The following is an 11700-nucleotide window of genomic DNA, read 5'->3' as shown; positions in this document are numbered from 1 at the left end:
GCAACAACTGAAATAATTATTTTCATTTGCGGAATTTTCAAACTAATTTTAATTTTATCTTTTTGTTTTATCTATGCTGAAGACGTTAATGGAGCGTTTCGGAGGAAGGGACGTATGAAGGCTCGGTGAGAGATAAATTAGTACTGCGTGTATCTGAAACCGCCGGTATCGGCATTTATTTATAATAAGAAGTATAATAATTATTTTATGTACACATGAGACAATGTAACGGGAATTAAAAGATTCTTAAATCGTATAGGACCATAATCCAACGCGACAAAACAATAATATATATGCTTCATATGTAATTCGATAAGACAGTGGCGTAATTTTTGTATCAACCTCTTCGCCTGTATTCTTGCACAACCCCAAAGAAATAGTACGAAATAAAACAAGCTGCTGTGAGAAGAAATAAAGAAGAAAATATAGATTTCGTTGAAAATCTATTAATTAACATTTACTACGCGACAACGAGGACGATTGTCGAGTACGCTCTCGTCGCAAAATTTACGCCGCTGTATAGCACAGAGAAAAACAACGCAGCCCCCTCTCGTTCAAACATCCCTTAGAAAAGAAACAGAAGAGACGATAATTTGTAGAGCTACCGTATACAGATCATTTTGTGCCATAAGTACTAAAAAACGATATCACCGTTCGTCTGGTGCCGGTACGAAAATGTACCGACACGTCTTTGTTACGCAATTTCTAACAAGGAGAGGTTGCATCTGTCGTCGATTCTTTTCAAATTTTTCCCGATAATTCTAAAGCAAAAATAAGTAGAAAAAGAATTTCAACTCCTATGTAAACTACGCGTAACACAAAATTTTTTAAATTAAATGTTAAATATCTTTATAAATAAATGACAAAAAAGCTCGGATACGTGTCTACTTATTTTTGCTCTGGAATCGCCGGAAACAGTTCGAAAAAAAATTGATGACCCCACAGGTTCGCCGCGACCACCCCTTAAGAAAACAGACACTCGCAGCCATGCTTGCACACGCGTTCGAACATCGTAGGTACTAAGTAGAAGCAGATCCCATCGATCAATCGATGATCAGTTTCGAATTCTTCACGATTCGACGTCGAAACGAAACAGAAAGCGATCGCCTAAATTATCCGCCTTTTCGGCTACTCCATTCAACGAAAACTTGGCCCTTGCCTAAAACAGGGACTCGATACCGGTATGATTTTCGTACCGTTGTTATATCAGCGATTTTGAAACCGATGTAATACCGAAAAACGAAATAAAAATTATCACCAAACTCGAGGACCGATCTTCGTTTCTTTATATTCCACTTTATTTTCAAGTCTACAATTCCATTCTAGTATACGATAATCTAAATGTGGCAACGTTTTGGAATACAATGTTTCCATCGTCAAAAGATGATAATTATTTTGGTATACAGAAACTTCGGTATTATATCAGTCTTAGTAAAACTGGTGCCAATTACGATAAAAAAATAGTACCGGTTCTAGATCTCTACTTAAAAAAAATCTTGAGAAATGGTAACAAAATAGAGAAACCGAAAATAATACCAGTATTTTTCGATATTTCGATTTTTATGAGGATTACGACAGTACAACCGATTTTTAACCGGTACAAGTCCCTAAAACATTCTCCACTATTCGCTCGGAAGTATAAATTTATAGAACGCGTCGTTCAAATGTATCTTCGGTGCTGCCACGATGCACGAGTTCAAGGACGCTGTATTACACGCGCGTGACTATGTAAAAATTAATACCGATAAACGATAAGGAACGATCGAAACCACTTTCGAACTTGGACGTCAATTAATTATTCTTAAATACAGGGTGATCCAGGGTCGAACGAATTGGAGGCATATAGTATTTAGAAAAATAATTATTAAAGGAACATTGTCTGTAATAAACTACATAGAATTTTTTAAATTTAATTTCTTCTATAGAACAATTCGAAAATCATAGGGCGTTTATCTTCCAACCTAAAATTTTCTCACAATTTTTGTAAGATAATAACTACCTCAAAATCTTGATTCGAACCCAATCAATTTGCGAGATGCATTGCAAAGAAACGCAGAACGATAAGATGGATTCGCAAAACTACAATTTATAAAAGTATTAAAATATAGATGGACGGAAATTACTCGATACATTTTAGACAAACTGATAAATAGTATGCACGGAAACGGCTGTTAGAAACGATAAAAGGAAAGTGATACCAAACTTCTTATTAACTATGTTGTTATTTCATTTTATAATTATTCACAGCACTGTATGTTGTACGAACTATCATAGAACGTGACGCGAAATATAAAAATTTGCAAAATTCTACGCTAGGAAAATCTCGAATTTGAAATAAGAATTTTGCTTTGAAAAAACGTCGATCCTTCTCTTGTTCGAGTTAAAACGAATCAAAAATGAAACTATAAAATCCTACGTACCGCAACTTACGTATAATTTAATTAATTCTACTTATAACTGTAAACATTTGCCGCCAATTTTAGTATTTCAAAGAGAAAAAAATAATTGCATTTTATGTTAAAACGCGATCGGATCTGGAGTGTAAATAAAACGTCGTTTTATATTTTAAAATGAAACGTAGTTGTTTTAATCGTGTTAATTATATTTATTTCTTTATCAAAATTAGTAAAAAAATATTAGGTTTTTCAAAGCCCTTGATAATTTTAAAAATACAATATGGATATCTTTTTCTCGTGTATCATTTTTATCATATCTTGTGCTACGGATTTATCTCTTTAAGATTTGACAAATAATTACGAGTTCTATAAACAAGGTGTTCAAGTGACAAAAAAAAAATAACATTAAACATTTTCATGGCTGATGGTTGAATTTTTAACGTATTGTTTGCTTACCATCTACTCTGTAAAATTTCTCAATTCTTCGTTTCATTTGTACACACGTTTAAAAGTATAATTATCAAGAAACAAATACTGAAATTAAATTAGTACAGAGACTCTACATATCTCCGATTAATTAAGAAGCAATTAGAGGTTAATTAAATGTTTCTTATACATGTTTATATACTATATACCTGCAAATGTATTGACCCATTTTTCATATCACGCTGTATATGTACTTTAAAACGCGAACAGTAGCAAAGACGACAGGCAGCAACGAAGGCTATCCAAACCGATTTGTTCGTATCGAACGATTAAAATTATTAATTGGCTAGAAATTAAATAACAAATAGGATGAACCTCTTAACGCTACCGTTTCTTCGCGCAAGCTTCGTCACTGTTCCTTTTTGCGCTACGACAAAGTACAGTTATTCTCATATATTTTTTTTTTCTCTTTTTGGTACAATATTTGGCAAAGACGTTCAGTCTACCACGAGCATATATTCATATACCTATGCGAATAGAACTAATTACCTTTAATCTAATGATACCTTAGTTGCGCTGTAACTCCATACACGATTTACAAAGTCAGTTTAACAGTCAAGGCCCTCGCCGTGGCTTAACAAAGCTGTGTAAAGAGAGAAAAAGAAAGGGGAAAAAAATATAAAGACCGAGAACTGAGCGCTATATACACGTAGACGAGCTTAGAGATGTGCTTAGGACTTAAATCTCGATTGAAAAACTGCTTCTCGAAGGAATACTCGGTTGCTTGCTTGGTTTTTTCAACCTACGGCCAAGGTATGTCACTGTGAACAAATTAAAAAAAGAAAAAAAAATAAAGATAACACAGTATCGAAAATCATCGTGCACTTGACATCGATCGTTATTAAAATCATACACGAGAATCACGATTACAACTACCTATAATAAACAGAGATGTAAAGCAGAAAGGATTATTCGTTACGATGTAAGGATTTGCACGGGATTAAAACTTGATCCGATAAAAGATCTAAACGGCTGCTTTTATCCTCACGAACAATTGTTTCGATTGTTCCGGACATAAAATTTATGAAAAGAATTACGATTAAACAAAAATGATGTCACAGAACCGTAATCTGTTAGCTACAATGATAATTTCAAACGATGTTTTCTGTATGCGTCCGCATAAGATACAGAAAGAATATGTAATTATGAAATGCACACTTTTGACTTACTTTTCCGCACAAAAAAAAAACCGTACATTTCGATTATAACGCGAATAAAGTGTCCACGGTGTGTCGCGTAATGGACAAAAACTCCATGCAAATTTTTATATATTAAGATACTAGTAAAGGAACATGCATTTTAATACTATCAATCATTTGTACTGAATTTGCCAATTTGTTGTAGAAAATGATGTCAGAATATTATTGAAATTTGTACAAATCAACAAGGCATTTTTTATTCGATAAAAAATCAAGATCACTTAAATTCATTTAATCGAAAATGTATACTTTTCGTATCCTCTTCCAAAAAGTATTAAAGTTCTTAGGTCGAAAATTGATTAGTTTAAAAGTTACGGCTTTTAGTCTGAATTCCCACATACGTGAAGCACTGTGGCGTCACTTTAAACAAAACGGTCGATCCGAACGATTGACTGAACATTTATAACGATAAAACAAACATCCTCGTTAAAATTATAGTAAACGTACCCATAAATTTGCGTCGAATAAACGAGTAAAATAAAAAGGAACAAGGAATAAAATGGGACGGTAGGAAGCACGTTAGAACATTCGCCGCCATCTTGAATGTTACACGCATCGTGTCTGCATTTATCGAACGACCCTCGTACGTTTCTCGCAAGGAAACGCTCGTACGAGTGAAATGAAATAATAAAATGATGAAGAATAAATGTTTTTCGACACTCACCGATCGAGAATTTCACGATCTCTCAACGGATGATCTGTTCAGGTCCAGCAAGCGCCTCCTCGGCGCTGTCGATGTCACAGATAAACTTCGGGGCTAGCAGGCGCTGGTTGGTGTTGCTGTTGCGACGGCTGTTGCTGTTGCTGAGGCGGCGGTTGCTGTTGGCTTTGCGTCTGATGTTGCTGCGATTGCGGTTGTTGTTGCTGTTGTTGCGACGCCTGTTGCTGATGATGGTTATGATTGTGATTATGATGATGATTCTGTCTGGTTCTGAGGATTTCGCATCGCTGCTTGTAGAGATCGCGTTCCTGCTGGACCCGAGCCAGCTCGATCTTCAACCGTTGAAGTTCGTTTTGCAGGTTCCGATTCGTCGTCTCGAGATCGTGACGTTGCTGCAGCCGTTTGCTGCGACAGTTTTGAGCGTAGCCGCGATTCTTCAAGGTCCGTCGCTTCTGCTTCAGACGCACAACCTTCGCACAACACGAGAAATTCATTTTTACCAATGGATCGATTCCAATCTAGTAAATCTCTTATCATCTACGCGATCGCCATTGTTCTTTCTTGTTTGGATCATCTACCATCGCGAATTGTACAAGCGCGTTCCAGGAAAATTTCGTCACGATTTATATGCATCTTCAACGAATTACGAAATTTCCTCGTTAATACATGTGTTGAAAATCGGTGAGATTGTATGTTTGACCATAGGGCGAGTCGCTCTACTGTCAACGATCCACTTCGTTTTCGCTCCGCTTAGATTTCTTAAACTTAACAGGCTTTCTGCGAATTCTTCTCTTTTGTTTATATCGCTATTAACACTTTGCCAACCATACACTTTTTTAAAAATATACACGGAAATATGACTCCTAGAATATGGTGATTAATAAACCTTTGTTTCTGGAGAACTGATCATGGAGAAAGTTTCTTAAAATATCAAATTATACTTAGCTTCTGATGAATATAAAATTGTTAAACAAGACTATGTTAGGATAAATTATATTTGCTTAGTGAAATAATTTATAAAATAATTGGTATTCTTAATCGTAAGTAGAGAATATTTAAAAATGTATTTAATCGATATTCAAACGGACTAACCTCTAAGGCTAGCAACATAAGCGATCTTAAATATATATATATATATATATATATATATATATGTTTTTCGAAAATTAACTCTCATTTAGTTTCTCTTAATGTTATCTTTAATTTTAGATTGCATACAGTTTGTACAAGTGTTTCTACGTGATTGATATTTCTTCAAATTGGTTGGCAATGTGTTAATATCACTATTATTACATTACAGTCGGTACACTTAAAGTTTCTGGATGTAAGATCCTTTGGAAGTGGATTCTATCTTCTGATATCGCGAAAGTGAGAAATATTTTATCATAAACTCTGTTACAACTTGTACAATTCGTAAGGCTCGACTTTGCTTCTAATTCTTGCAATACTTGTAATCGGATAGGAAGTACAGTAAATCCTCGAGTTATGCGATCACGTCGTCACCTATGTCTTTGTTAAACGCCTAATTTTCTGTCGCTTTCCGTTCAGACAGCGTATAAACATAGAAAATACGACGTTGCATAATATGTTTCGATTAAATTTATTAAAAAATGTAAACATATTTTTCTAGTATTACATGAACCGTAAAGTATTCTTTTAAACTTGACACTGTTGGCCCCCAGGGACTCAATATGACGTTTGAAAAGCACATCTATTTATACAATTCGATTCAAGCGAAACGCTTTACAACGAATTAACCGCACACGTGGAGGACTGACTGTATTGTAAATCGACTAAAGTTGAGAACGTACGAAAGGCCGTGTTCGCAAACGGAATAAAAGTCGGGAAATCGTTTGCAACGGGAAATAACTAAGCATCAGAGAGATGGGAGTGAGATTAAAAAAATAAGAGACCTGACTCACCTCTTCCCGCGGGCAGCCATGGAGGCGTTTGTTTAATTCGCGCACGGAAAGGGACATGAGCAGCTCGTCGTTCATGAGTTCTTCCTGGGGGTTGTTACTGCCGCAATTCGAGTACAGGCCACTGCCTGTCCTGTGCGCAGGACTAGGTCCTCCGGCACCGCAAGAACTCACTGAACAAACGCTCATCGGTCTTCCCGGTTGCATCGGTATGCCCTGCATGCTGTCTTCCATCCCCGACATTCCACTTCCGCCCGCGGGAAGCATCCCGCCGCCTGCACCCGCGCCCCCGTAGTATTCTATGTGACCCGACATCGTGATGTATCCACCTGCGACAATAACATTTGTCGACTTTGAATCCCCTTCCCCGAAGAACGAATTTTCCTTTACGATTTATTTCGCCCCGACGCGACGCGACGCGACGCGAGCACCGCAACATTTCCGGACCAACGGATTTACAGTTTCCGATTCGACAAAAATTTCGGCCTCTATTCTTGTCGCCAGAGGTTGAAAACAGTTATATTATAGTATAGTACAAAATGTTATCAGTTTCGGTTACGGTTCTTATCGAATTTGTAAAAAAAACTAATAAGTTAATAAAGATTATTTGCTTTGTGAAATTCAAGCAACTTCGCCATCGCAACCACAGTGATTCATCGTATCGAAATGTATTAAATTTTCTTCATCGCATACTTCGAGTCAATGAAACGATGTGTTGATTCACACGATTGCTTAAGAGTCGATGATATAGGTGAACGTTATTGTTCCCATTTTTGTATGTTTTTGAATAATTACGGTTAAGTTTTACGTTAAATTAACAACACGACATTTCGAAAGTCGATACCAAAAATGTGATAATCGTGGTCTTTGACTTCGATGTAGTGGAAGTAAAGTACAAGTCGAAGATGAAATATATAAAGATAACATAACAAGCACTAGATAAGAGTTAATTTTCGAAAGATACACCTATCAGACACAATAATTTCATCACTTTGCCTTCATGATCCTAGCAAACAAACGGAAGAACTTTACGAGGATGTAAACCTAACATGGGACATCGTTGTAGTAGTTTCTCTTCGTGTGCTACTACTTTCGAAGATCCAAAGAGTTCATTTTCTATCCAGTTACTTTTCCAGTTATTTTTCATCTCCAGTTACTAAACACTTTAGAAAATATTCGGTTTTACTATACGTGAACAGGATCAAGAAAGTTTCGTTTCATAAGTCAGTGTGCAACGAGTTTCGACGCAACAATGTCTTATTACGAAGAAAAGGGGTACCCTGAATACGCCATTATTGACACAAGGTTTTAAACAATTGCCACACAGTTCCGAATATCCAAGGATAGGATCATAACAGTGATACCTTCGAAAGAATTAACCAAAATTGGTTTTCGTTTGTTATTTAGCCTTTTACCCTGCCAGGTAGAACTTCCGATCCATGTTTGATCTACTTACCAGTGTGCCTGGTATGGCGCTGCAGGTGCTGCAGGTCCTGGAAATGATGATGCGTGGGTGTTGGAGGCCAAGCCTCGTGATGATGCTCCGGCGTCTGCTCCTGGGGACAATGAGGCCTGAGGTCGAGTGGTTCCTGCCTGAGAGACTGCGTCAACCAGCCCATCCCTCCGGTTCCTGGCTGCATCTCATCCTGCACCAGGGATCCAGGCTGCTGCAGGTGCAAGAAGATACCTCTTTCTCGAGAATCTCGTTCGCCGCGATGCAACTGCAACGGCGGCGGCGAGGCCGAGACCGGAGGCGTGTCCGGCGGTGTTCCAGGATGCGAGAGGGTCGTTAGGTGAGAAGCTGTACCCGGGGGTGCCTTCACCAGGACTCCGTGCTGCACCTGTATATGCGGTTGCCCGTAAAGCGGATGCGGTTGCTCCAACTCGTGCGCCGGCGGCGTCAAAGGCGCCAACGCCAGACCCTGCGTCTGCACCTGCCCAGGTAGCTGCACCACGCTACCGTTCACCATCATCGGTGAGCTTATTCGCACCTACACCGAACGATCATTGGTTAATTTCATCAACTTTTCTTCGATCTTTCATTTTAATTTTCAAATAACCATCTTATGTCAATGGTCTCAACCTTCTTTTGGCAGTCTAACGAACCTCACGGACCCTTTCTGTGCAATGTTCCTCGGAACAACGTTCTTAAATTCGTTAGTGTTCTACCAGATTAGGATAACGAAGAACATCAAGATATTTGGAGACTTTTTTTACTAAGATCGGACGAGTTTATCCTTGGATAGGTCTACATCTTCGGTGGAGTTTTATAAAAGGATTGTGGATTTCAATTTTGACGTAATCGAGGTAACTATAGTTATTAAAATAGTTTGATCGGCTGCTTAGAATCGACAATATTTCTTTCAGGATAGCAAAACGATATTATCACGAATCCTTAAAAGTAGATACAGTAATTTACATTATCTCGAATAGCTAGTTTCCATTTATAATCTACGTTGAATCCATATTAATTATTATGTTTTATGAATTAGATCTTTCTTGTTATCATCAAAATATCTGGATTTAATTCGTCTGAAGTACATAATTTATTCCCGTGTAAAAAATGAAATTGATACAATTTAATTACTAGGAATAAAATTTAGATATAGACGCGAAATTTAGGCAACCTTACAACGATCCTTGTTGTTTAACGTATTTAATATTTGATGCTCAACGTCCACGCAGAAAAACAAGTCCACATTTTTGTCATGCAAATCTGCAACGTTAGGCATAATTTCAAGCACATATAATGCAAATAGTGCACGTGACTCCATTCACACGTGCGAGCCCAACGTTGACAGAAATTATCAGTATGTAGCAGATACTAACGCGCGTAAATTAATTCATCATCTCTATGGTATACTCGCTAAAAACATATGAAAAAGCGACTTGTGAATTAGCATTCCCTTTTTTTATTTTTAATACGAGTCGTTGTGTTTTTGCAAATTTACATTTTAGTCGAAAAAATAGAAATATGGAAGAACAAATCGGATAAATCGTTGGTACTTGTTTCGTTACGTTACAATTACTAAACCTTAAAACATTAAAACCGTGCGATTGTAATGAAATATATTAATAAGAGTCTTGTAAATCAAATAAATTTGAAACTAAATTCTCTCGACGTTTGTACGTTTCTAAATCAAACACCGCACTTTTAGGACTAAATTCCACAAACCTTCTATCGTTAATGAATTAATGTATTAAACGATATCTTCATTAATATTTTATAATTTGAAAAAAAAATGTTAAGGTTTTTCTCAAGAGAATATAACACAGCAGGCACAACATTCGCATGAAATATGTAGTACCTAATCGTAACTCGATGAACCGACGTAGATAAAATAATGAATCAAAAGTGAAAAGTCAATATTAGACACGATAATTCGCTCATTAAATCACGCGAGTAGTGTTAGTTTTAGTATTAGAGCTAATAGCTATCAAACACGCAAAATAATAACGTTGATAAAATGTAACGCCAACACAATAATTTTTACAATTAATTGTTATTTTGAATTTCTTCACATCGCGTCACACGTTTTGCATTAACGGTTACCTATATAACTGAGCAATTTTAAAAGTTTAACATCTAGATACTAAATAATAAAATTAGCAACTATGAATAACAACACATTTGTAGCTTCATTATACTCGTTAATATTGTACAGTTAATATTTTTAGCAAAGAAAAAATAGTAAAATGCCTCCATCGAAGTAGGTATTATCATTTTTTAGATGCAAACTTAAGTCCAACTGTTAGCATCAGGTCAAAGTACCACGTCTGTTTTGAAAAACCATCTTTTATAGATTGAAAACGATGCGGTGGATTTGCCAAACACATCACGTTATATTGTTCACAATATTTTTAAGATTCCTCTACTCTTATAACGAACAAATGATATCTATTGCTTCTTGAATATTAATTTTTAACAAAATTGTCAACTCAAAGCAGCCACTATTGGTCGTAAATAACAATCGACGGAAGTTTGATATTGTTTCAAACAAAAAGGTACAGATGTCTATCGAGGACTCATCGAAACTTGCACGCACTCAATATTTTAGGCTAATTTAATATTTCTTCAAAAAGAGCGAAACAAATTGATCGGAACGATAACGAAATACTATATAGAAACGGGCATGGAGCGTTTAACGATTTATTTGCACTTTCTCTCACAAATATAACAATTTTTAACTATGAATTATTTAAGAAGGTTGCTGGATAATCCAGCGTAAAAGAGTATCGAGATGACCAACCTCTCGTTTGACGTCGGCGGGATCGAGATGATCGAGAACAAACTCCTGTACGTATTCCCTGGCGAGATGGTCCTCGGCTTCCATCTTAACCTCGTCGACCTCTACCTCCACCTCCTGCGCCTCCACCTCCTCTATCGTACCGGTTGCGGCCGCATACGGGTGCGTCTTCTCGCTGCCACCGCCACCTCCACCGTCGCCGCCACCTCCGTCGTCCTCGCCACCTCCTCGACAACTCGTCACCGTTTGTTGCGTCGTGACCACCTTCTCCGATGACTCCGCCTAACGACGCGAGGGCCGCTACCCGCGATCTCGTCGCGAACGTGACACCGATTACGGTACGCCACGTGAGCGGAACCGGATCGATTTTCACCGCTGGATTCACTAATTCTTACTTTCAATCACGAACGAAAAACACCGCCTTGCAAGAGTACGTATCAATCGACCACGTCTCTCGACGCTGACAGTCAATTAACCGATCGAGCGTTACCCACAACTCGAATTTCAAACTGGTTGCGATTAGTCGCAGTCGTGTGTCTAAAGATCGAGGATCACTGTTAAACCAAGTACGGTGAGAATCGATCGCACCATCGTTCCGCGATAATCGTTCCTCTGGAATCGAAATCACTGCCCCAAACGCGTCCTCGAACGTTTGTCGCGCGGCAAGCGTTACCGACCACCCACTGACAACACTGTCACCTACATAGCACTTTCCCGCCAAAAAGTGGTTCCACTCGATCGACGTCGATCCTCGTCGCCGCGAGGGTTCTCGATCGACCGCGATAGAATGGC

At 37.8% G+C, this 11700-nt stretch overlaps 1 protein-coding gene across 4 annotated transcripts; it reads right to left on the bottom strand.

The window, feature by feature from the left end:
• Positions 1 to 235: 235 nt before the first annotated feature.
• On the bottom strand, positions 236 to 11342 carry LOC122403542 (transcription factor Maf-like). Of its 4 annotated transcripts, none has more exons than XM_043407113.1 (5): positions 10912 to 11342; positions 8118 to 8652; positions 6656 to 6990; positions 4746 to 5212; positions 236 to 3643 (listed from the first exon to the last, which is right to left on the bottom strand). In XM_043407113.1, the coding sequence occupies exons 1-4, from the start codon at positions 10993 to 10995 to the stop codon at positions 4820 to 4822; spliced, it is 1347 nt and encodes a 448-aa protein (XP_043263048.1). In that variant the 5' UTR covers positions 10996 to 11342; the 3' UTR covers positions 236 to 3643; positions 4746 to 4819. The 4 variants fall into 4 exon arrangements, with proteins under 4 accessions (XP_043263048.1, XP_043263050.1, XP_043263051.1 ...); XM_043407115.1 differs by having other exon boundaries at positions 6665 to 6990; XM_043407116.1 differs by having other exon boundaries at positions 8118 to 8502.
• Between the last annotated feature and the right edge of the window lie 358 nt (positions 11343 to 11700).

The sequence above is a fragment of the Colletes gigas genome, unplaced genomic scaffold (genome assembly GCF_013123115.1).
Source record: "Colletes gigas isolate AHSC1104 unplaced genomic scaffold, ASM1312311v1 Colletes_gigas_Sc00059, whole genome shotgun sequence".
In the NCBI taxonomy this organism is placed as follows: domain Eukaryota; kingdom Metazoa; phylum Arthropoda; class Insecta; order Hymenoptera; family Colletidae; genus Colletes; species Colletes gigas.
This window is presented reverse-complemented; position numbering and strand designations above follow the sequence as displayed.